This window comes from Rhinoderma darwinii, chromosome 1 (genome assembly GCF_050947455.1).
Source record: "Rhinoderma darwinii isolate aRhiDar2 chromosome 1, aRhiDar2.hap1, whole genome shotgun sequence".
In the NCBI taxonomy this organism is placed as follows: Eukaryota; Metazoa; Chordata; class Amphibia; order Anura; family Rhinodermatidae; genus Rhinoderma; species Rhinoderma darwinii.
The window spans coordinates 616,359,179-616,386,044 of record NC_134687.1 but is presented as its reverse complement, the minus strand read 5'-3'; the positions used below and the strand labels follow the sequence as shown (position 1 = coordinate 616,386,044).

General features: G+C 42.0%; 1 protein-coding gene across 2 annotated transcripts in view; it reads left to right on the top strand.

Moving 5' to 3' along the window:
* The first annotated feature begins 1,014 nt into the window (after positions 1-1,014).
* Positions 1,015-26,866, top strand: part of NPR3 (natriuretic peptide receptor 3) — an 88,799-nt gene continuing 62,947 nt past the window's right edge. For both annotated transcript variants that reach the window (XM_075841691.1, XM_075841685.1), the window contains exons 1-2: positions 1,015-1,855; positions 18,516-18,638. In XM_075841691.1, the coding sequence (XP_075697806.1) occupies positions 1,180-1,855; positions 18,516-18,638 (799 nt within the window). In that variant the 5' untranslated portion in view covers positions 1,015-1,179. The remainder of the gene's footprint in view (positions 1,856-18,515; positions 18,639-26,866) is intronic.

Sequence of the window (26,866 nt, the reverse complement as noted above, 5' to 3'; positions counted from 1 at the left end):
CTACATCCCACAGCTATACTTTTTTTTTTACTTAGTGAGTTATCAGAGTGCACAAAATGTTAAATGACAAATTCAGCCCTACTTCGCCCACCTTCTATATGAGTTATCACAGTGCAAAAAGTGTTAAATGACCAAATAGGCTCTGCTACATCCCACAGGTATACTTTTTCTATCAACTTAGTGAGTTAGTACAGAGCAGAAAGTGTTAAATGACAAATTAGGCTCTGCTAAATCCCACAAGTGCACCGTCTGTATTATCTTAACTTAGTTATCAAAGTGCACAAAGTGCTTAATGACAAATTCAGCTCATCTACATCCCACAGGTATACCTTTTATATTACTTTAACTAAATGAGTTAGCAATGCAGAAAGTGTTAAATAACAAATTCAGCTCTGTTACATCCCACCTTTAACTTTGTGAGTTTTCATAGTGTTAAATGACACATTCAGCTTTACTACATCCCACTAGTCTATATTCTATATTTCATCAACTTGGTATGTTATCAAAGTGCACGGAGTGATAAATGACAAATTCAGCTCTACTACATCCCACAGGTGTGCCTGCTATATTATCTTAACGAAGTAAGTTTTCATAGTTCACAAAGTGTTAAATGACAAATTCAGCTCTGCTACATCTATATTTATTTCAATACCTGCAAATCTATGTAATCACTGCAGGGCAGGGAATGAATCACTGTGTCGATCAGTGGCGCTGGAGAAGTGTTTTACATTCTCCGCATGCTTTTCTATCGTTTTACAGATTGCCTGCATACCAAAAAAAAAATAATGTATGTCTTCCTACAAGTGTCTATAGGGCCGGGTCTTAGGGTCTGTGATTTTTTAGATGTCTAGGTTGAGGTCAGGGCATTTTTTTTTAATTTTTTTTGCAAACAATACCCTTCTGGTTTTTGTGGTGTGTACCGCTTTAAGAAAGAGGCGGATGTCTGAGAAATGACGTAGGAATGTTAATAAGTAACTCTTGAGAAAAAAAAAAACTCTTCCTCAGTCACCATGTGTGGTAATAGGCTTGGCTGCCACACTATTTAAACAGAGGATATACCAAGGAAGAAGAAGAATCAATAAGATCAACATCAATGAGAAGCCAGCAGCCTGCTAGCCTCCAGACACAAGGGCAGAGTTCAGCTCAGGAGGTTCAGACTTCTCCCCAGCAGTTTAAAGGATGACCTCTTCTCTACTCTTTGACCTCCTGCTGGTGGCATTGGTTGTCCTAGTAAAGAGCAACTCAATGGAAGATAAAAAAGTCAACCTGTTAGTGATCCTGCCCAAGGAGGACAAGTATATGTTCTCAATAAACCGGGTACAACCTGCCATAGACTATGCCCTGAGATCCGTAGAGAACAATGCCAGTCTGCTGCCAGGCTTTACATTCAATGTCACGTATCGAGACTCAGACTGTGGCAACCAAGCTCTCTTTAGTCTGGTGGACACAGCCTTAAAGGAGCAGAAACCAGACGTGGTCCTTGGTCCAGTGTGTGAGTATGCAGCTGCCCCAGTGGCCAGGTTGGCATCCCACTGGAATATGCCAATGATCTCTGCTGGGGCACTGGCAACGGGTTTCATGCAGAAGGTGGATGAGTATTCCCATCTGACTCGGGTGGCACCTGCCTACACCAAGATGGGTGAGATGTTCCTTGCTATGTTCCGCTACCACAAATGGAGCAGAGCTGTGCTGGTGTACAGTGACGACAATGTGGAGCGGAACTGTTTTTTCACAGTGGAAGGAGTCCACGTTGCCTTCAAAGAGGAAGGTTATCACATGTCCGTCCACAACTTCGACGAGGCCAAGCATGTGGATGTGGAGGACATCATACACTCCATCCAGAATAAAGAGAGAGGTAAGTGCCCCCTCTACACGCAAAGCCAGGAGCAGCAGAGCTGAGTTTGTCAGAACAGTTCAAAGTAGAAATTTTGCATAGGAATGAGATTTATCTGGATGCAACCTTTAAAAAACTTAGGTCTGCTCCATCTGTATTTTGTGTGTGTCTATTATAGCTATAGAATATTAACCCCTCACTTGTTTTGCCATCTCTAGATTAAATTCAAGTGCAACAAAGTAACAATTGCCTGCTGCTGCCAGATATTTTGTTCCTACAGACGCAGCAGAGCTGAGTCAGTTCATATTTGGCGTTTTACATAGGGCTGAGAGTTATCTAGATAGGAGAAACTTAGGTCTGCTAAATCTGTCATTTCTATCTCTCATTTTTTTAATTTTTTTTACAATTATTATAGCTATAAAATATTAACCCCCTCATTGTCTTGTCATAAACAGCCCTAATAATGATAGAGCGGTAAATTAGTCATCTATAGACTAAGTGCAACGAGGTAACAATTGCCTCTTGGTACCATTTATTTAATTCCTACAGACGCAGTAGAGCTGAGTTTGTCATATCAGTTCATATTTGCAGCTTTACATAGGACTGAGTTATCTAGATGTAACCAGAAACTTAGGTCTGTTACACCTGTAACTTTTTTGTATCTGTTGTAGTAATAGAATATTAACCCTTCACTTGTCATGAATAGCCCCTGTAGATTTTGGACTGTAATAATGATAGATTGGTAAATTAGTGCAAGTCACCTGTGGACTAAATTTAAGTGCCACAAGGTAACAATTTCCTCTATTTCGTTTTTACAGATGTAGCAGAGCTGAGTTTGTCATTAGAAATGTTAAAGCTGCATTGTTAGTGCATGGTGATAGGTGTGTGAACCTGCAGTAGTGCCAAATGGAAAACTCTGCTCTGCTACATCTGTAAATCAGTTGTCTCCTAGGACTAGGATTATCCTCTATTTTATGAGGGTTTGTATCCAACTAAGTCCGAGGATGTTAATTAAAATGTGTAGTTGAGCTGTAGAAACCCGGATTTTATTTGAGGATTAAATTCTTTTATCAAAGGAACAAAAAAAAAAAAAACAATCTCCAGACATCTGCGAGATCTCAGGCTGCCAAAGATGATGAATAAAGAGAAAGTATATTAAATGCAGATGTAGCAGAGCTGATCTTGTCAGCTACAATAGAGCTGAAATTTTCACTCATTACAACTCACTGCAGACTCATAATGTTCTGTGTTTTTTAAATGGGAATGCAGGTAAACTTACAATATTACTCAGAGTTATCACAATGCACAACTAATGACAACATCAGCGCTGCTACAACTGTATTTGAATCCTCTAGATTTATCTTTCAGTCATTTGTAAATGCAGCAGTGCTGAGTTTGTCATAACTCAGTGACCTGTGATGTGTGATCTGTGCTTTTCTATATGCAGTAGAGCTGAATTTGTCATTTACATTTAGAACTACTTTATATAGCGATTTGTGATATTGCCATGTTAGCCAGTGTTAGTATGTACAGATGTAGCAGAGTTGAGTTTATTTAGCATTCCTTATTGGGAAGTCCTCAAGTTTTATATGTGGTTTTTCATAAAGATTGCAGGTGAACTATAGCCTCTGTTATGGCAGTGTGTTTAAATGACACATCCAGCTCTGCTACATCTGTTGGCACTGCATTCAGAGCCTTCTCCATCTGTTCATTATGGCTTCACCAGAAGCATGTACCTTGTTCTTGGCACTCCAGTTGACCCAATATCTGGACTAGTGCAGAAGTTGACACAGGGATATAGAACTGCTTGTTGTCACCTCTGCCCGGGGTTGCCCAAGGAGAAGGGTGAAGTAAGTTTCATGTTCTTCTGGGATTATAACAGATACAAGGTTAGGGTAATGTTACACTTGGTAATTACTTTAGTTTTACACTTCAGCAGTCACCGACATTCAGATTTACACTTGGCTATGGGAGTTTGTTAATATTTTTATTCTTAGAGATGTAGCAGAGCCGAAGTTTCTGAATTGTGATAACTCTCTGGGTTCAGATAATGCAGTAGGTTGAACGGCAGTCCTATGTAAAACTACAGATATCGATCATTGTCAATAATAAGGTGATGCTCTGTAGGATTTGTAAGACAGTGGCCTGATACATGGCAGTATCTTAAAGGAGAATGCCATCTAACTATATCCTCTAACATGTCATGCCCCCCCCCCACTGAGTTCCTCATCAGTCAGAATCTCTGACACTACAATGTGACACAGCACCAGTCAGTTATTCTGTAGGATGTGAAAATACCCAAAATAATAACCTTGGATGACAAATTCAGCTCTGCTACACCTATATGTTATTTCAGAACTTAGGCCTTTACTTACGTGTTTTACACGGCTGTTTTGCGCTAAAATGTGTGACTTTAGCTGCGTTCTGCATTTCCCCAAAAATGGGAGGTGGCTTAAAAAGGGGCGGGGTTACCACGGTCCAAAAGATTTTTCAAATTCTACGCCAGAAAGTGGCATAATTTATAGCGAAAATCCATGGCAAGCTGGCGTAGATTTCACCGTCAGCTGCACGGACTGCAGAAAATGCGACTAATTTGTTAATAGCCAATAAATTAATCGCATCTAAATGTTATGGGTTACTAAGACTGGCAAATCAATTGTTTAGATAACAACTGACAGGGCAAGTCAGACCTCGGCACGTTCATTCTAGAAAGGTTTTACTAATTTACCTATGATGCATATGATACAGATGTAGCAGAGCTGAATTTGTTTAATTCTTTGGGGCCGCATTAGTGCATCATGATAACTCTGAATTAAGAATGAAGTAGGCTGACCTGCTGCCCTATGTACAATCAGAGATTTTATAATGAGTTGTGCCAAATGACAAACTAAGCTCTGCTGCATCTGTATTATCCTTATGTAATGCATTCGAGGCATTAACAGGATTGCATCACCTTCAATAATTTTTGGTCTGTGGATGTTTAAATTAGTGATCCAGTTCCTTTATATCTGACGGGCGTCCCATATAGGAATAGCAGGTCTTGGGGATGATGCTTTTTTTCCCATGAGACACTGGGGCAGTCATAATTTGTCAGTGGGTATGAGCTGTTTTATGATGGCCTGTGTCTGCAGCACCATAGGCAGAATACAGGATGCCATAAACAGTTGCTGATTGATTGGCGACCCACCGTTCCCACACCACCAGTCTGCCAAGTCCCCTGCCACTGTCAGCTTTCATAATGCCCTGCTGTCACATCATCATCATCATCGCACATTCACCGGATTATCGGATATTCTGGATGATCAGATGATCGTAGAAAAGTAAATACTCACGTATAAGAAAAAAATTGTTTTGGGGGGATAAAAAACACCAAAATTAAGGTATTAAAGGGGTTCTCGACTTTAGACAGTTCCTATTATTTGAAGGGTCTCGTAACAATAAAATGATTACAAGTTGTCCCCCCGCGATCAGCTGTGATCTGTGGAAGGAACCTGACAGCAAGTGTTTGATTCTTCTGCAGTGCCACCACAGGTGAAATGAAGTATTACACAGTGGCCTTTAAAATCAATGGGTTGTTCATGTAACGTTGGGTCCTTCGGAGCGGGAGGCGCTCTTTATAGCCGCTCTCCTAGTAGGACTTCACATATTCACACTCCAGTCAACTGTTACCCCCTGCACCCCTCATAGCTACGCCCCTGGAGCGACTGTCCGCTATAATGATTGTTGGCCATTCATTTTGGAGGGGTCTGCTGAGAAAGTCTGTGCCCGTCCTGCTCCATGACACCGAGGTTCACATGTAAATCTGTCCAGGTTAATGACTCCTGAAAATCCTTGACCCGCATCGTCCCGGCCGTGCTGTACGTGACAGGTGGACAGGACCTTATCACTCTACTCCAGTTACTCCGCAATATTTACCACAGTGAAGCAGCTTCCGTAAAATGCACCGCAGCTCTCAGCGGGACAATGTCTGTATACAGGTATCATTTTCTAGTGTTAGGGTATGTTCACATGGGTCAAACTTTTTGTGGCAAATTCGACCCAGTAACCGCAGGGAATTCCGGACGAAAATCCACATCAAATCGTGTTTGATTTGGTGCGGATTTTCGGACGTAATTTCCACTGTGGACCCCAGATTCGGGGATACAATTCAAAACCAGTCCATATTCCCCTCCCCTGCTCTCCCATAGAGACGCGTCACTACTCCCCCGTCTCGTCTCAGTGCTGCCACCCTACTAGGATGCCATTTTTTTTCATGTGATGGTTGCAGCCTGCGATTGGCTGCAGAGGTGACATAAGATGAAATGTCATCGCAGTAGGGCGGCAGGACTGAGACTAGACGGGGGGAGTAGTGACGCGTCTCTATGGGAGCGAGAGGAGTAGTGACCGTTTTTGTTGTTTTTTTTTAAATTATCGTATTCTTTTTTCTCTACTTGCGATTTTTGCTGTGAATTCGCAGCGTTTCCGCAGCAAAAATCGCAACATTTGCTATTTGTTTCGGAATTTCACTTCCCCATTGGACTCAATAAAAAAAGTCGACAACAAATAAACAATGCGCACCATAGGTCCATTTCCGCACCGAAATTTTTTAATTCTCCTCCACTTTTGCTGCTACTACAATACGCTGCGAATTTTCCGCCCGCAAATTCGGATGAAAAATCTGCAGCAATTATGCTAGGTGTGAACATAGCCTTATCTGCATATAAGGTTTAGTGACTGCAAGTATTTTACCATTTGTATTTTGTTCAGATCTTCATTATAATCATGTCTTGTACTCTAGTCACATCCAGAGCTACATTCAAAATTCAACTTGTTTCCTATCTGGGTGAATTCAGACGCGGAAAATTTCTGAGACTGTCCAATTCATCTGAATGGGGTTTGTGGAAATCCATGCACCCACAGCAGAAATAACCCCACATAGATGTATGGAGTGGATTTTCATCTGCCGCATATGAATTGACCACCACCCCCTAACCTAGCCCACATTATAGCCGTGGTCTTCTATTTCACCGCATTGTAGAAAAGAATAATCCCTCTACTGTTCACCATCTCGATAGTAGAAATTAGCTTGGGTCACTACATATCCCATGATGCCTTGCTCAGGCATCACATAGGGAGTTGTGGCCAGATCACATTTATCTGAAGCTAAAGTTTTATACAGGTAATTCCAAATTACGGGCAGCATGCAAAAGAGCTGCAGATTCAGGTATAAGGCACAGGAGAGTCCACAGACTGTGCTCTGTGCAGCAGCATGCAGCATGTCACAGGCAGTGTGTAACTCCAGCCCACTGCAGGAGGGACAGAGATTGTTTTGCCTAATTCTTTCTTTTTCAGAGACCTACAAATGACTGCAGCGAACTTACACATCATTATTACAGGAGGCAGTTCACATGGAAAGCTGGGTCTCTCTGGAGTTTCCCTTTAAATAACCTCACATCACTGCAGCCTCTTCTTGGCTCAGTGTCTATGGATAGCTTGCTCTGTACTGGAGTGTTTATACCCATTATTATATACTCTGATGTATGTATATATATATATATATATATATATATGTGTGTAATCCATATGGTAGCAGAGTGTGATGTATTACCGTAGCTTTAGCTAAGCTCTGACAAGGAGTTAACAAATCTAGATGCAGCTTTGTGTGTGAATGGAGTATTAGACATTGAAGATCAGTACAAGTAGTTGCCCTTTTAAAGGGTTTTTACTTGTTTTAAGTTAAGCTTAATCATCGTATAACGTAAAGTTCTGCAACGTTCTATTGCACTTTGTATTCCTCAGCATTCCCAAGATCTCTGCTTGCTGTTAGTGAATGAGAACATTGTTGTTTAAATGCAGAGGCTGAAAACCTCTGGATCTAATACTTCTCACTGTGGAGAGGTCGATTTCAATTGTATTCTCATTGTCTGGACTCCAGGCTGAAACATTGCAGCAAACTGTCAGGAAAGGAGAGAGATTTGTGCTGCTGATATTGTATATTGGGGATTGGTGTGAAATAGCTGTTGGCAGAATAAGGGTTTGGTCATCCTATATTGCTTGTTTATGGCCGGCTTAAAGGGGTTGTCCAGTTTAGAATACCCATTTTCATACACCAGAATACCCATTAGGAAATTCTGAGTTATTAGACGATCTATTAAGGATCCTGATATTTCGGCTAAAGTGGAGAGCGGTTACAAAGAGCGTCGCTTGCTCCGGAGGACTTGTCCTGTCCTGCATTACATAGACAACCCATTGATATGAATGGGCACTGTGTAATACTTTATTTCCCCTGTGGTGGCGCTGCTGGGAAACAAAACATTTGCTGACAGATTTTTCTGATCGCTGGGAGTACCGGCAAGGAGACACTTTTTAGGTCCCTTGACAATAAGATGATGATAAAAAGGGATTGCTTAAAGCAATCCATTGAAGGGCCAATAGGACTAATGTTGAACCATTGACTAACATTCGACATCTGGATCTTACAATTATATATAGTAGGGATTGATGCCAGATTGCCTAAGGCCTATTTTCTCAGGGGAGAATTTATTATTTTGACCCCCAATCCTTGATAAGGATCAAACAGTCATGTGTATGGTCACTCACCATCTATAGACTCAAATTCTGTTAAAAATCCCATATAGAAACATATAGGATGACATAGTTATGGGTCTTTATGGGATTTTAATGAATGATATTTTATATTACTCCCTTTAACTGCCTCCATCTGACACAATTTTGGGTATTCCAGCCAATGAAATCTCATTAAAATATTGGTTGTATGTTTAGCATTTTCTCTATTGTGGAAAGTTCCTGGAAATGTGGGTGGTTTCCATGTGTTCCTATTCCTAAAACCTCATCAAGTTTTGTGTTTTGGTCTTGCGTCTGGTCACTTTACTAGTTTCGTCTTTTGCTCAGGGCGGAACCATTACAAATATTTATTTGCATCCTTCCTTTTTTTTCATTGCTTTTCGACATTGAACATCATCTGCCGCCAAAGCATGGGAATGGGAACCATTGAGTACTCCACCAGTATTCCTGATTATCCGTCTTATGACATTGTTCCCGGACCCTGAGTCTTCCAGAATTTGGGGATTCTAATTCCTAATATTGGATTCTGACAACCAGGCTGTCACTATCAATAATGGCCCCCACCGTCCTTGGCCAAGATTTTAGGCCCCTAGACAAGGACCTGTTGCGATGTGTCTGTTATTACCTGTTTTCTGAACTGGTGCCATGCTGTACTACAGGACGCCATTGAGACTCTTGGTTGCCCCTTTTTTTGAGGCTGTGCTGGATGTGCACAAATGTATGCAAATGTAGGGGTCAGGCATGTGTGTAACCAAGGGTATTGGGTACACCATGTGCCATTTACAATACTGGTGTCTTCTTATTTGGCTGAGTGACTTTGACCCTTCACAGGCGCCACGGCCGGGTGCGGCTTCATACTGCTTTCCTCCTGGGAACACCCCCAAAATGATTGAAAACGCCCACTTTTCTAGCAAATTTGAATAAATCCCGCGCCTTTTGGGGTCCAGTTTGCAGTACTGTCCTGCCATATTTGGAATTGTTGACAAGTATGCGACTACTACCTCTACACCCCCTATAGCTTCAACCCTGTCCGTAACCACTGCAGACCACAGCATGGCATGGGAAAGGGGGTTGAACAAGCGCTACACCCTCTTTGAGGTGGTGGTCTCATGTTAAAGGAGTTGCATGGGCATTTTATGTGGATCGCCTACCCTTTTGCCAGGTCATCAAGATGTGATCAGTGGGGGTCTGACTCCTGGCACCCCCACTGATCAGCTGATTAATAGGTCCGCAGACTTTTCCTAGTTTACAGGCACAGCGCCGTACACATCCGTAGTGGGCGTGCCTGGGATTGCAGTTCCAGTCCCATTGAAATGAATGGAACGAAGCTACAATCCCAGGTACAGCCGCTACGGAAGTGTACGGCGCTGTGCTTGATAAACACTGAAGAGGGCACAGCGACGGACTCTGCGGCCCCATCAGTTAGCTGATCAGCGTGGTTCCCGGGAGTTGGATCCCCACTGATCTGATATTGATGACCTATCCAAAGGATTGGGGATCCATATAAAATGCTTTAAGGGCTCATTTTGAGTTTTTCTATGGGACTCCTATTTTATGTAGGGGGTCAGGCAAATCTGAAGTGTATCAGAAATGCTCCATACAGGGGACCGGCTAGAAAGGAAAATGTAGAGTTGGCAGTGGTGGGTATAGGGCCCGGATTGTACCCTGCTTTGGGGCCCTGTGGTTTATGGATTGCACCTTATAAAGAAAAATCAAAGAGTCCAATTATAACATTTGCACATCATTTCCAGCCATCGGTGCCTGTCCTATATCCTAACTTGGACTGTGTCCCCAAAAATCCTGTAATGCTCTCTTCTTACAAACTCTTCTAAGTAAGAGATTGTGTCAGACAGAATTTTTTTTTTTCTTGTAAAAAGCCTTATATTCACTGTAACCTTATCATGTGGCAAAAGGTTACTGGCATCAACAGGCCTGGCTGGAAAAAGAGGCCGCCCTCACTGAAACGTTCACACAGCTATCAAAGCAGGCTTTAATCCCCGGGACACGTTCCGGTAATCTTCTGACCAGGCCCTAATTATCATAAACCCTAACAAGGTGATAATTCCCATTTAGAAGATATTCAGCTGTTGGAGTAGGTACAGATGTAGCAGAGCCGAATTTGTCATGAAAGCCCATTCTACTGAAAACATAAAAACTGATGTGCACCTACAGTTTAACCCAGATCCCCCCTGATTTTGTGGTCACCGGGGTCCACGACACTATAATATAGGGGTCTTATGCTGGAAAAATACTTTAATGGTCCCTATGACTGCTTGCTGGTCACCAGTAAACTTTCCTCCCAACGGAGTAATGAACCTTCAGATTCCCTGTTTTAATTGGGGACTACAATTCTCACTCCAAATCAGTTCTGCAAATCTAGGACTAAGGCATCATTCAGAAAGGGGTCATTAGACCCACGGTTGGGCTTGGACTTGCGGCCGTAATACGGACTCCTAAATACATCTGTCTGAATGAAGTCTAAGACTGGGGTCACATGTATTGGCTTTTAGTGCGTTTTTAGATGCAGTGATATTTTACTGCGTTATCTGGTGATATATTCTAACGAGATTTAACCCCTTTCCGTATGCCCTATTGGGGCCTATGGATATCATAGCGGGAAGTCCTCTGCTTGGAACCCTCCTCTATCACCCAGAACCGAGAGAACCACTAACCAAGAGCACCTCTTGCTCTGGCGGACATAGCCTGGCATATAATACTACAGTTATAATACTGGTGTCGTCTTATGTGGCAGAAGGGCATTTGCGCCCCCTTAGGCACCAGAGCCCGGGGGCGACATCTACCTCTGCATCCTAGATGTCTCCCTTTGTCATAGAGACAGTCAGTAGGAGCATATGATAAACCCAAAAGATACTGTGATCACCTTGATGTCAATCCCAGGCGATGTCAGGTAGCTGCCATAAAGACCTTTTCAGCTAACCATTTCAGAGGCCCATGTCATTAGCATAGAGCCCACCCTTCATTGTGGTGCACCCGATGGAAGTTCAGGGAAATGTTCAGCAGGTGCAGTGGCACCCGTTGACTTGTCTTTGCTGTAATTCTGGCATGGTGGCGGACCCCGCCTACTTACTAGAGAAGTCTTATATAAATCGCCAAACACACAGACACTTGGGATGGCTTTTACCCGCAGGCTTATTTATCTCTTTTCCATGTGAATGATGAGAACTTGAAGTTCCTGTACTGTTTGGCCGTATCTACAGGTGTATGAATCACGTCACGTGTAATCGTTGCTGTTTGTAAGAAAATTAGGTCAACGTCATTTGCAGTAATTCGCTTGTGAGCCGTCTTATATCTAGCAAACGTGGAAACTGGTCTCCGTTTAAAATGTATTTGTATTTATTATTTATGTTATTATTATTATTATTTATCATCGGCACAGTTCACCTCTGAATACCATGTTACAGTCTCCATATAGAATGAATCTACCAATAAAATTACATTACTAATCCTATACTGATCCTGAGTTACATCCTGTATTATACTCCAGAGCTGCACTCACTATTCTGCTGATGGAGTCACTGTGTACATACATTACATTACTTATCCTGTACTGATCCTGAGTTACAGCCTGTATTATACTCCAGAGCTGCACTCACTATTCTCTGGTGGAGTCACTGTGTACATACATTACATTAATAATCCTATACTGATCCTGAGTTACATCCTGTATTATACTCCGGAGCTGCACTCACTATTCTGCTGGTGGAGTTACTGTGTACATACATTACATTACTAATCTTGTACTGATCCTGAGTTACATCCTGTATTATACTCCAGAGCTGCACTTATTATTCTGCTGGTGGAGTCACTGTGTGCATACATTACATTACTTATCCTGTACTGATCCTGAGTTACATCCTGTATTATACTCCAGAGCTGGAGTCACTATTCTGCTGGTGGAGTCACTGTGTACATACATACATTACTTATCTTGTACTAATCCTAAATTATAGCCTGTATTATGCCTCATAGATTCCACCAGCAGAATAGTGAGTGCAGCTCTGCAGTATAATACAGGATGTATCTTAGGATCAGTACAGGATAAGTAATGTAATGTATGTACATGTACACAGTTACTCCACTAGCAGAATAGTGAGTTCAGCTCTGGAGTATAATACAGGATGTAACTCAGGATCAGTACAGAATAAGTAATGTAATGTATGTACACCAGCAGAATAGTGAGTGCAGCTCTGGAGTATAATACAGGATGTATCTTAGGATCAGTACACGAGTAATCAACTTTTTCTGTAGTTTAAGGATGTTGTACTCTTCTCCTTGAAAATTACTGTACTGCATGAACTTTCTGGGTAGGGAACCTACTCTTATATTTCAGGGAATTACGTGTTTACAGCTGTCATCTAATATACTTATGTTTTCGGAATCTCTCCAATTTTTAATCAGGTCTCCTGCGACTAGCTGCCGTGTAATGAACTGTAAGGGTATGTGCACACGACCTCTTTTCAGACGTAATGGAGGCGTTTTACACCTCGAATTACACCTGAAAAGACGGTTCCAATACGTCGGCAAACATCTGCCCATTGCCTGCAATGGGTCTTACGATGTTCTGTGCAGACGAGCTGTCATTTTACGTGTCACTGTCAAAAGACGGCTCGTAAAATTACACCCGCGGCAAAGAAGTGCAGGACACTTCTTGGGACGTAATTGGAGCGGTTTCTCATTGACTCCTATGAAAACCAGCTCCAATTACGTCTGTAAAAGACGCCGCAAAAAACGCGTGCACTTGTAAAAACATCTGAAATTCAGGAGCGGTTTTCTCCTGAAAACAGCTCCGTAATTTCAGACGTATTTGGCGTTGTCGTGTGCACATACCCTTAACTGGGGTGGCCATTTAGGCTAGCACAATATGTTATTTGTGGTTTTCTCTGAGACTGCAGGTGTTGTCATCAGTTGTGATACTGTATTGATGTAGCTGAGCTGAATTTCTAATTTTGCTGTATGAGATTTAACCATTTTGTTTGCACATCATGATCAGGCGCGGTTCACATCGTGTTAATGCTTTACATTTGGACCAAAAACTAGTATTAGTCCTATGAAAAAACACAGATAACACAGTATACCACCTTGATAAACTCGGCTCTGCTACATCTGCGCATTAATAGACCCGTGCCATTTACAAATCTAACGCTTTATTTTTGATGTGCAATTTCCCAACACATTTTATGGTAGACAAATTTTACAGCAATTTACCCCCCCCCCCCCATGGAATAAAGGAGTCATTGTGCAATTAATTCCTATAGAATGCGACCATAGGAGTGAAGGTTCAGTGTCTAATGTATGCGGCCATGGCGGTGGGGTGAAGAGTAAACGCTGCTTTTGGCTATTAGATTAGATAGCAGACAATGAGTCCAAGCATTCGCCCTAATGATCAAATGTACGTAAAACCTTCTTAATTGAGCTTCTGTTGACCCCATTCATGAGAAAGTTCCTAGATGGCCCGCAGCAAAACCTTCTTATTGAGTAGGGTCCTTGTAACAATGGCTCAGTTTCAAGCACGGGAACAAGCTGTGTTTCATGGCACACAGAACAATAACATAAGTTGTGGATAGAAGAATTCTGGAGCCTGGCGATCTACGTAAAAAGGTTCTCCACGGCCAAACAATTCAATAGTCTGCAAAGGTTTAGATTTCATGATAACCCAAACTGTGGAAAGTGCCAGGCTGCTGTATCAGGGGCATTATGTAGAGGGAAGAAAGGACCCAGATGCACAAAACACCATTGTCTTCCCTAAAATGTCAATTAGCTGCCTGTAAAGCCTGACCTCATTTTTGTTCTTAAATCTAACAAGCAACATGGCTGACATTACAGCCCCCAGTCTTGTTGTTATTGAGCTTTTTGTGGAGTTGGGGGTTCGTGTCAGACTGGGGTTCTTAAAGCACGTCAGAGGGGATTATTCTGAGGCGCTCCCTCCAGAACATGTACACGTCCCCTATTAATCACATTGTAATCTTTCTTATTATTGTACACACAGGACACATCATCAATAAGATCTAAAGGGCCTTTTACACCGGCCGAAAATCGGCCGGTGCAGCAAACGCCGATCAAAGAGACATCGTTGATCGGCGCTCGCTTGCTCCTGTCACATGGAGCTATGGATGGGGACGAGCGGTCATGACTCCGATCACTCATCCCCATACATTATCATCATGTCAGCAGCGCATCCCCCTGTCTAAGGGGGGTTTACACTGGCCTATCTATCTATCTATCTATCTATCTATCTATCTATCTATCTATCTATCTATCTATCTATCTATCTATCTATCTATCTATCTATCTATCTATCTATCTATCTATCTATCTATCTATCTATCTATCTATCTATCTATCTATCTATCTATCTCATTATCTATCTATCTATCTATCTATCTATCTATCTATCTATCTATCTATCTATCTATCTATCTATCTATCTATCTATCTATCTATCTATCTATCTATCTATCTATCTATCTATCTATCTATCTATCTATCCTTTTCTCTGGATTATTAGAGTATTACATTTCTTTGACAAGATGATTGCATTACAATAGTTACAATAATCTCACCAATATTCATGGATTATCATTGTCCATGTGTTTTTGGTTACATGAACCCTGCGGTGACGCACGCTTAAATGGCGTATCTAGACCTGGAGTCACATATATTCCCGTCATGCATGTCTTAGGTACATGGTGCTGCTGCCCTCAGACATATTTTCACTAATCTTTTGATTTCCGGGCTCCATGCAGCTTTCAGCTAATGTTAATTTGCAGATCACTTATTGTAAATGGCTGAATATTTCTTTGCTATAATTTACGCTTGTGATTGGTGCTCCGGATTGTAATTGCCCAGGGATTATCTTAATAGTATCATTACATTCTTATGTGTATTTAAGGGTCAGTTCACATTGGCACGCAGAACATCTTAGCAGGTCACACTTTTTTGGGGGGAGGGGTAGCACAATCCATCTAATGACGTCTGCAGGTCTGGCTCCTCCACCCATGGTGATCAGCTCCGGACCTCCGGTGGTAGCCACGTCTGACTATACATTTCTCCTGCAATGAAGAACTAACCGCTTAAGACTGTCCTCTGTAAATTTAGGATGGGTGCTCCTGGTCTCTAAACCCATGCCAATGTATATTTACAGTTTAAGCTGGCTCCCTACTTCTGTCTCCTCTGTTCTCACATATATAGTGCAGCAATGCCACTGCCTCTATTAGTCTCGGGGGTCACATGAGTGATCGCCGGGATGCCGGTAGCAACAGGGACCTTCTGAGTTTTACTAGACCCAGTATGTTCACACGCAAAGTCAAAAATGGCTGAAAATGACAGAGCTGTTTTTAGAGAAAACCCCCTCTGATTTTCAGCCATTTTTGAAGCTGAGGGTATATTCACACGCTGTGTTTTCAGGCATTATATGCGCGAAAAAAACGGTAGCTAAACACCTACAAACATCTGCCTATTGAAATTAATGGGAAAAACATCATTCTGTTCAGACAGGGCGTTTTTTTACGCTATTGTGCTAAAAAAAACGGCCCGTAAAAAAATACCCCGTAAGGGTATGTTCACATGGGCTATTTTCAGCCATTTTTCGGCCCGTAAAAGTCCCAAATAAACGGCTGAAAAATCGGAACCAGAATGCCTACAAACATCGGCCCATTGTAAATACGGGAAATACGTCGTGCTCCTTTTTTTACGCGTCATGATTTTACGCGCCATTTTTTTTAAACGGCGGCGTAAAAAAGCACCCCATCTGAATGAAACGCAGTTTTTCCCATTAAATTCAATGGGCAGATGTTTGTAGGCGTTTAGCTACCGTTTTTTCAGGTGCATTTCGGGGCGATTACGCTCCAAAATACGCCTGAAAATACAGCATGTAAACATACCCTGACAGTGACAATTGTCGCTATAACAGGGCGTATTTTAGACATAATTTAACCCCCCGAAAGAAAAACGCTAGTTACGACCAAATTACCCCGAATTGGACATATAATACAGTAGATCAAAGAAATGCTAGATAATCCTGAAAGTCTATTTTTAGGGTAATATTATATGATTACTAGAAAAGTTAACCAGAATTTTAAAAAGCATTTTTGCTTTTACTATTTTTTTCACACTATAAGCCCAATAATTTAAAAAAAAAAAGCAAAAATTATAAAAAAAATCAAAAAGAAACCTTCATTGGTCACAAACAAAACTGAAAAAAGTCGATAGCCCAACAACTAAAAAACTGTAGCTCTTAAAATAGCATGTACTAAAAATGGCTAAATGATGTCCGGTTCCAAATACCCCCGACCCAAATTAATTGTCGACTGTACAAAGCGGTTCTTCATTCTCACTCGTAGAGGGGGACCTGAGCAGGAAAAAAAAAAAGACTTAAAGGGTTGTATCAATAAGACCATCCCTTTCCATATGCCCTATTAGGACATGTATGTAATAGGGGGGGGGGGGGCTGCTTGGCACCACCCCCTATTAGCAAAAGCAAAAAGTCACTAAAGAGGAACGGTGCTCAGCCATATGTTACATGATCAGCTATTCATTTGCATTTCCGGCATGTAATACTACATTTCCCCAGAAGTGGCCACTGCAGGGAAAATGTATAGCTTGGAAACTGGACCTGTGCCGATCAGCTCATCGCCTGGCCGACCTTCGTTTGTAATAGGGGTTGTCTTGATGGGACACCCCTTTTATACAATGATCTGTGACAAAATCTTCTTATCTGTAATGTGCGCTTGATAAAGTCAAGTGCTGATTATAAGCGTGCTAGATCCCAGGTAGCTATTGCCCCTGCTCCTCTGACCTCCAGGGGAAGCACGGAGTGTGGAGAGAGGCGTTGTCTCTTTAGAACCCTGTTTTTTTATCTTTATAATAAATTGTATAATAAAGGAAATCTAATATATTCTGACATCTGATGACTTTGGGGCTACTTCTATGTCTTATTCTTCAAGTGTGTTTGAGTTGAATCCTTGCAGATTATTAATGTGATCAGCGCCGGAGTGTGAGAGGAGCGGAGTCTCTTCCAGCGCCTCATTTACATGGAATGTGAAGCACACAAACAAGCTGCCTGCTATTTACATAAAATGATATTTATCTGGGTGAATGTGCTCATTGTGCCCGTCTCTGCCTCTCCGCTGGTTAATTAGTACAGGCCGAGCTTACAATAAGTTTGCCGCATGTTGAGTGTGCAAATACAGCAGCTCACAAGTCAAAAAATAAATAGATGTTTATTTTACCTTCTAGGTTTTATTGACTTCGACAGATTATTAATCTATAGATAAAGAAAAGTAGAGAGACATTGATGTATGGAGAGACCCTTTAATTAGAGGAGTATCTACCATGCCACTAGTTTTGGGCACAGGATGTTGGTGGAAACTCAAAACCTTCTCCTTTGTCCGATCTGCGGTGCTCAGGGAGAGGGGATGTGTTACAAAGTCTCTGCTGCGGGTGAGAGGTATTTAGGTATATAAAGGGGCTGCTGGCACAACAGGGGCTCACTTACAGATTTTGCATTGTTGGCCCATGGACTTCAAGTTAACTACAGGAGAGGGGTGTGTTGATCTTGTGCGAGGCAGTGACTTATTCAGCCATGTGTCTATATTAGTTGGGGTCCTATTTGAGTCTAGAGAGGTATATTTCGGATAATTTGTCATAGCAACCTTGAAGTAATATTGGCAGATTCTCCCTTATCTGTTTGGCTACAAGGTGCCCAATTTACTTCATGCCACTGCCCCTTCTCCAAGTCTTCTCCAGTAGGAGATAGTTGCCCTTGGTTGTGGGTCAATTGCTCTGATTAGCACTGTGATCATTTATTACTATGCAAGAATGTATATTGTATGTTAAGTTTTATGGGGTTTGATGTAAAGTCATGTAGCAGAGCTGAATTTGTCTATATCTGTTTTGGGTTGCATCATGACAGCTCTGAGTTAAGATGCATTGGATATCGCTACAGTTTTATGCAAAAGCTTCAAAACATATTGTGATATCAGAATGACCAAATCAGCTCTGCTACATCTGTAGTTGTGTATTCCTATTTGTTTTGAGATGCATCACTATCAGCTTGATATTACAGGTGGTTGATTTTATTTTCACTTTTCTTCTCCAGTTGTGATAATGTGCGCAAGCAGTGATACCGTCAGGAACATCATGTTGGCTGCGCATCGACAAGGACTGACCAAAGGAGACTACGTGTTCATCAACATTGAACTCTTTAACAGCTCGTTATATGGTAAGTCTTTATGTACTTCCAAATAATAGGGGTGGTAGTTACTAAACTAAATTTTACTGCACCAACATAGACATAAATGTTTTTTCTTCCTTTACACTTGATAATACAGACTTTATTCATATGATCTTCATAGAGAGGAACCGTTCTACTGAGGGTCTCTGTTCTTGTCAGACTTCTTGCTTGTTATCATTTTCCTCAAAATCAACACACTCTGTTCCTGCTGCTGTAATAATTCCCACACTTTCATTGGCTCCAATGTGTTCCCCCCCACTTCATAACACTGACCCTGCCATATGCAGCTATGTTCCTAGGAGTGAACAGGTCACTGCCTCCCCCAAGAACAGCTCACTCCTCCTTTGCTGCTGTGACCACTACTATCATCTGATTGGCTGCACAATGTACTGTCCCCCCTACTTTTAGGCACTGACCCTTCCATATGCAGCCATGTTCTTAATAATATAGTCATAAGAGTGGACAGGTCACTGCCTCCTACAAGATCAGCACACTCCTCCTTCGTTGCTGTGACTACTCCTATAATCTGATTAGCGGCAGAGTATTCAGCCCTCCACTACTTTGAGGCACTGACCCTGCCATATACTCTCAATAATACAGTCACAGGAGTGGACTGGTCACTGCCTCCCACAAAATTAGCACACTCTTTCTCTACTGCTGTGACTACTCCTATTAGGCTCCTATTCAGTCCTTCCCTACTTTAATTTCACACGTAATTCGAGCTTTTTACGCCTCGAATTACACCTGAAAAAAACGCCCCTAATGCGCCTACAAACATCTGCCCATTGCCTTCAATGGTAATTATGATGTCCTTTTCCCACGAGCCTTTATTTTATGCGTCGCTATCAAAATACGGCGCGTAAAATGACGGCTCATCAAAAGAAGTGCAGGACACTTCTTGGGACGTTTTTGGAGGCGTTTTTCATTGACTCCATTGAAAAACAGCTCCAAAAACGGCCGTAAAAAACGCTGCGAAAAACGCGAGTTGTTAAAAAAACGTCTGAAAATCAGGAGCTGTTTTTGCCTGAAAACAGCTCCGTATTTTCAGACATTTCTGGTTATTGTGTGTGAACATACCCTAAGGCACTGATGCTGCCATTTGCAGTCATGTTCTCAATAATTCAATCACAGGAGTGTACAGGTCACTGCCTCCCACAAGATCTGCACACTCCTCATCTGCTGCTGTGACCACTCCTATTAGGGTATGTGCACACGATGAGAGGCTTTTACGTCTGAAAAGACAGACTGTTTTCAGGAGAAAACAGCTGCCTCGTTTCAGACGTAAAAGCTCCTCCTCGTCTTTGACGTTTGCAATCTTGAGCTGTTCTTCATTGACTTCAATGAAGAACGGCTCATATTACGTTGCAAAGAAGTGTCCTGCACTTCTTTGCCGAGGCAGTAATTTTACGCGTCGTCGTTTGACAGCAGTCAAACGACGACGCGTAAATGACAGGTCGTCGGCACAGTACGTCGGCAAACCCATTCAAATGAATGGGCAGATGTTTGCCGACGTATTGCAGCCCTATTTTCAGACGTAAAACGAGGCATAATACGCCTCGTTTACGTCTGAAAATAGGTCGTGTGAACCCAGCCTTAGAGTATTCAGTCCTCCTCTACTTTAAAGGGAATGTGTCGCTACAATTTATTTATTTTTTTTCAATTCGTATTTTTAGTGATTACACATTGTTTTAATTTTTTAATTTTTTCACAAGTCAGGAAATATTATAAATTAGATTCGAATTGATAACATTTCCATGTGCTGGCCACTAGAGGGAGCAGTTCCAAAAATTGCAGCATGGTCACTGTGGTAAAGTAACCTCATTCCTTTATGCTGCAAATTTGGGGTAGACACACTCTCTAGTGTCCTCACACAATCCCCCCTCCCTTATTCTGGCTAGTGCCAGGAGGAGGAGGGGTTTGAATCTTCAAACCTCCTACACTTTGTGCCGTCATTTTCTGAGCGACTGCACAGTGTAGGAGGATTAGATACAGGGCTCAGCAGACCGTATCACACAAACATACACGAACATCATACACACATCACATACACGAACATAAATGACCTGCTCCTGCCACCGCCTCCGCTCCTATTCCCTGCGCCTTCGCTTCCTTGAACATATGGCCGGAAGCCGCGGCCGGAAGTCGTCATCTTCCTGTCCGGCAGCGGCTTCCGGTCCACATGAAAATGGCGCCGGATTTCACTCTGCGAACGAGCTTCGTTTTGGTCTGTGTGGGAGCGGCGCATGCGCCGTTTCCCACACAGACGGCGTACGCTTCAGAGAATGGAACAGCTCCCGTTCGCATTCTCTATGGGGTTGTAGCTGCCGCATTCCATCTCTGTATGTGTCGTTAATCGACACATACAGAGATGAAAAAAAAATGGCAGCCCCCATAGAGAAGTAAAAGTAAGAACACAGTAAAAAGTAGAACATGAGAACACAAATAAATAAAATTGATGTTACTATCATATTAAAAGCAATATAATAATAAAATAAAAAAAAATCATGCACTGATCCTGCCATATGCAGTGATGCTCTTAAAAATGCAGTCACGGGAGTCAACAGGTCACTGCCTCCCACAAGTTCAACACACTTCTCCTCTGCTACTGTGACCACTCCTATAATCTGGCTGCAGAGTATTCAGTTATCCCCTATTTTAAGGCTCCGACTCTGCATTATTAAGAACATGGCTGCATATGGCAGTCACAGGAGTGGACAGGTCACTGCCTCCCACAAGATTAGTAAATTCCTCTACTGCTGCTTTGTTAACAATATTATATTCTAAGATGTAAATTATTTAGCTGATGTTATTGCACTTTATAAAACTTACTGTCCTGAATGAGATCAGATAAATAAATTGATCGATGAGTGAAACCAGAGTAACATCTGCCACTTGTGTGACGGCCCTGGAAATGTGTTATTATCGGATTGTTTAGAATCCTGAAGGTGCAAAGTATTGGAAATACTTTCTGTATCCTGGCATCAATGTGTCAACAAGTCCAAGTCCTTGACAGAACCAGATGCTGTTTGAAAAAAGTTTCAGTGTAGTCTGGAGAAAAATAAATTTAGCGTAAGGCTTTTCAGGTTGAGCATTAATCTTGTAAATTGTCATTTCAGGGTTTTCGCTTATGAAAAAAAGAGATTTTGTTGCGTCATTTAAAGCGTCTGATGACTTACAGGGCTGCGTTCTTCCAAAAACAGCATCACACATGTCCATAGGTTGTGTCTGGTATTGCAGCTCAGCTTAATTGAAGTGAATGGAGCTGAGCTGCAATACCACACACAACCAGGACAGGTGTGGCGCTGTTTTGGGGAAAAAAAAAGCAACCCTGTTTTTCTAATTCTGTACAACCCCTTTAAGGCTTACACGGGGTACTTAGTCATGATCTAAGTTATGCAACTGTCTAATATGCCTTGTCATTTAATTAAACCTAGTCTTGCTCACATCTGAGGGTTTGCTACAATGTATCAGTTTAGGCAATCCTCTGAGATAAACATCCTGGAATCCATGCTCAAAGCTATTACCTACGCCTATGCATTGTTTCAAACCCCCTGGAGAGGAGCGTGAGTTATGCTTCTGATGTATTTAGTTCACAGAGGATTGTCTAAACTGGATACAATACGAGCAAAAATGCAGCTGGGATAAATGTTACATCTGTTTCCTTTCACTGACAGCAAACAGATTTTGAAGGAATTAAAATGCACTGTCTATTACAAACTTGCATGCATTTTCATTATAGAATGAAATTAAGTTTTCATATAGAATAGTAGACAATTCCTTTAAGTTAGTGAATACAAGGAGCTTGGGGGCTGCGGAGAGCTTCTGCAGAAGCGCTATACTGTATCTCTGTTTTAGCATTGCTGTCAGCTCTTTTGGTTATGCCAAGCAAAGAACAGATGAGACATCCTCCGTAATGCGCCGCCCTGCTGGCAAATTCAGGTAGTAAGTGGAGGCATTCTATTGCCCCATGCACACGACCATAGAATTTGTTTGTAATTACGGACCCATTCATTTCTATTGCCCACGGACACCTTCCGTATATTTACGGGAAGGTGTCCGTGCCGTAGAAAGGCTCCGCAAAAGATAGGACATGTCCTATTTTCTGTTTTTTACGGACAGTGCTCCCATACTTTATGAGGGAGCACGACCCATAAATGCGGGTGGCTGTCGGCGGCCGGCCGTGCCCGTAATCACGGACCGTGTGCATGGAGCCTTAATGTCTGGTTTGGAGGGCTGCATGGTGGAGCATTCAAAGGGTATGTGCACACGACCTATTTTCAGACGTAATGGAGGCGTTTTACGCCTGAAAAGACGGCTCCAATACGTCGGCAAACATCTGGCCATTGCTTGTAATGGGTCTTACGACGTTCTGTGCAGACGAGCTGTCAGTTTACACGTCGCTGTCAAAAGATGGCGCGTAAAATGACGGCTCGTCAAAAGAAGTGCAGGACGTTTTTGGAGCAGTTTTTCATTGACTCCAATGAAGACCAGCTCCAATTATGTCCGTAAAAGACGCCGCGAAAAACGCCTGCACTTTTAAAAACGTCTGAAATTCAGGAGCGGTTTTCTCCTGAAAACCGCTCCGTAATTTCAGACGTATTTTGCGTTTGCGTGTGAACATACCCTAAGGGTATGTTCACACGTAGTGACCAAAAACATCTGAAAATACGGAGCTCCGGATTTTCAGACGTTTTTTTAACAACTCACGTTTTTCGCAGCGTTTTTTACGGCCGTTTTTGGAGATGTTTTTCAATGTAGTCAATGAAAAACGCCTCCAAAAACGTCCCAAGAAGTTTCCTGCACTTCTTTTGACGAGCCATTATTTTACGCGCTGTATTTTGACAGCAATGCGTAAAATAAAGGCTCGTGGGAACAGAACATCGTAATTCCCATTGAAAGCAATGGGCAGATGTTTGTAGGCGCATTAGGGGCGTTTTTTCAGGCGTAATTTGAGGCGTAAAACGCCTGAATTACGCCTGAAAACAGTGCGTGTGAACATACCCCAATAGTCACTAGTGTAACCCTTGATGCACATCTGTTCTCTTCACAGGGGCACATTAGGGCCACGTTCAGACAGGGCAGATTTGCCACAGAACATCTGCAGCAATTTATAGTACAATACATGAGGAAGGGGGTTTTAAAATATAAGGTTCAAATGCATGGGGTGAAATCCGCAGCAAATTTGCAAACAAAGTCCATGTCAAAATCTGCATGTAACACATGCAGATTTTGCTGCGGTTTCATTACGGATTTGCTACATCTGGCCTTGCCCTATGCCAAGTCTACACTTACACAATAATGTTAGAGAAATCTGCTGTTATCCCAGTGGAGTTCTTTGACAATAGAGCAGGGAAGTTCTAAGAATAAAATAAAAAATAATAAAATAAATACATAAAAATAAAAAACATTCAGCAGAACCAATCGACGCACGTTATACGTTTGCCCGTGTGCCACTGGATGAAAACGACGCCAGCCAGGAACTCTCGTAGATTTCCACTGTAAATTCTGCCAATTTCTGGCTTAAATTATAGTAAAGAAAGACAGAAAGAAACGGGTGGCCACGCCCCTTCCACTAAGCTCCGACCCCTTTTTGTTAAGTGGTTTTGCGACTTTTTAACTGTCTGCATCTTTTCTGCGCAGGGAAAACTGGCATAGAAATGCTGTTAACATATTGTGTTATATCGAGGTCAGAGCCTGAGGGGGCGGAGCTTGACAGATTCAAAGAACACCAAATCCCTGTGTCATGCTCCGCCCCCTCAGGCTCTGCACATAACACAGTGTATCAGTTTTGCTCACAGTGTTCTTTCAAGGCAAAGCTTTGAGACTAAATTTAATAAAACTTTATATTAAAAAGGTCGTCTAGTTTGGAGGCTGTGTTTTATACTGATAACACATTCACAGGATAGGTCACCAGTATATGATCTGTTGGGGCTCGAAACCCGGATCCCACACCGATCAGCTGTTTTGAATAGTCGCTTTGCCGGTAATTTGGCCCGGATGGTTGTGAGATATGTACAAAGCCTCTTATTCTTTAAGAAACTCTTCCCCCTCCCCCGCCTCTCTGCTTTATGAGAAGGAAATAATGATTAATAAGCGGAACAGTTGATTTGTATTTGTCTTTGTGCATTATGAGGAATTTCCCTGTCACCTGTGTACTCGCACCGGACTGATCCGCATTCTGAAGCGCCATGGGATATGATTAGCACCGAGGTTACAATAACGCCACAGCGATCACAAGGCTCATTTCCTGGTGTAATATTTTTATATGTTGACATTTTCTGACTATAAATCTATTAATGATCGTTTTTTCATTCTCGTTTTTCCCTCCCCGCCTTCCAAAAGCCATAACTTTTTTATTTTTTCGTCGACATAGCCCGTAGAGGGTTTTTTTTTTTTTTTTTGTGGGCGAGTTTTAGTTTTTAATGGCCATTTATTGTACCATATACTCTACTGGGAAAATGGAAAATTTTGTGGAGTGGAATGGAGAAAAATAACTGCAATTCCTCCATTGATTTTTGGGGAATTTGTACTTACGGCATTCGCCGTGCGGTAAAAATGACCAAATTTAAAGTTTTGTTTTTTTTTTTGTATTTTTTATTATTTTTTTTACTACTTTTACAAAGAAAAAACAATTTGTTAAAAAAAATAATTGTGTCGCCATATTCTGAGAGCCATAACTTTTTTCTATTTTCCCGTCGATCAGTGTGAGGGCTTGTTTTTTATTGGTACCATTTTGGTGTACATCACTTTTTTTTTTATTAGTTTTTTTGGGAGAAAAAAAACCAGATTAGTTCAATTTTTTTTACGGCGTTCGGCCTGCGGGATGCATAATGATGTAATAGTTCGGACTTATATGGATGTGGCAATATAAATTTAGCATTTTTTTTTTATTATTTACATTACTTTAGGGGAATAATTGGAAAAGGGCGGCTTTTGAACTTTTAATATTTATTTTTTTTTGTTTAATTTTAAGATTTTGTCCCAATAGGGTGAGAGTGAGGGTGACAGAGGGGCCCCTCTCCCCTTTGTCTAAAGGCTTAGATGCCTTATGCTTTTGACCGCGTCATCTAAGCAGTTACAGGGGCTGTTTATTATACTGATGACCAATCCACAGGATAGGTCATCAGTATATGGTTGGTGCAGGATCCTGGTGTCGGACCCCCACCAATCAGCTGTTCCGGCGGCTGGAAGTTATGCAGGCTCGGTGCCGCAAACAGAAAGCTCCGACCACTGTATAGCGGCCGTGCTGCAGAACTGCTCCTATTCAAGTGACCCAGCATGGCCGCTATACAATGTACAGAGCCTTCTGCTTCCGGCACCGAGCCTGCATAACTTATGGTGCCGGAGGCAGCTGGAACAGCTGATTGGTGCGGGCTCCAAGTGCCGCACCCCACTGGTCATATACTGATGACCTATCCCGAGGATAGGTCATCAGTATGAAAAACAGCCCCCAACTTAGACAACCCCGTTAAAAGCCGGGATCGGAGTTGTCCGCTGTAATACAGTATAACATGGAGACCTGTGTTCTCCGGCGTTCTAGCTATGATGTAGTTGCGACATAGTCTATACACGGAAGAGAGCGGGGATCATTTTATGGCATCAATTTAACTGAGAGCCATAACTTTTTTTCTATTTTTCCGTAGATCAGTGTGAGGGCTTGTTTTTTATTGGTACCATTTTGGTGTACATCACTTTTTTTTATTAGTTTTTTTGGGAGAAAAAAAACCAGATTCGTTCAATTTTTTTTTTACGCCGTTCGGCCTGCGGGATGCATAATGATGTAATAGTTCGGACTTATATGGATGCGGCAATATAAATTTAGCATTTTTTTTGTTTATTGTTTACATTACTTTAGGGGAATAATTGGAAAAGGGCGGCTTTTGAACTTTTAATATTTATTTTTTTTTGTTTAATTTTAAGATTTTGTCCCAATAGAGTGAGGGTGACAGAGGGGCCCCTCTCCCCTTTGTCTAAAGGCTTAGATGCCTTATGCTTTTGACCACGTCATCTAAGTAGTTACAGGGGCTGTTTATTATACTGATGACCAATCCACAGGATAGGTCATCAGTATATGGTTGGTGCAGGATCCTGGTGTCGGACCCCCACCAATCAGCTGTTCCGGCGGCTGGAAGTTATGCAGGCTCGGTGCCGCAAACAGAAAGCTCCGACCACTGTATAGCGGCCGTGCTGCAGAACTGCTCCTATTCAAGTGACCC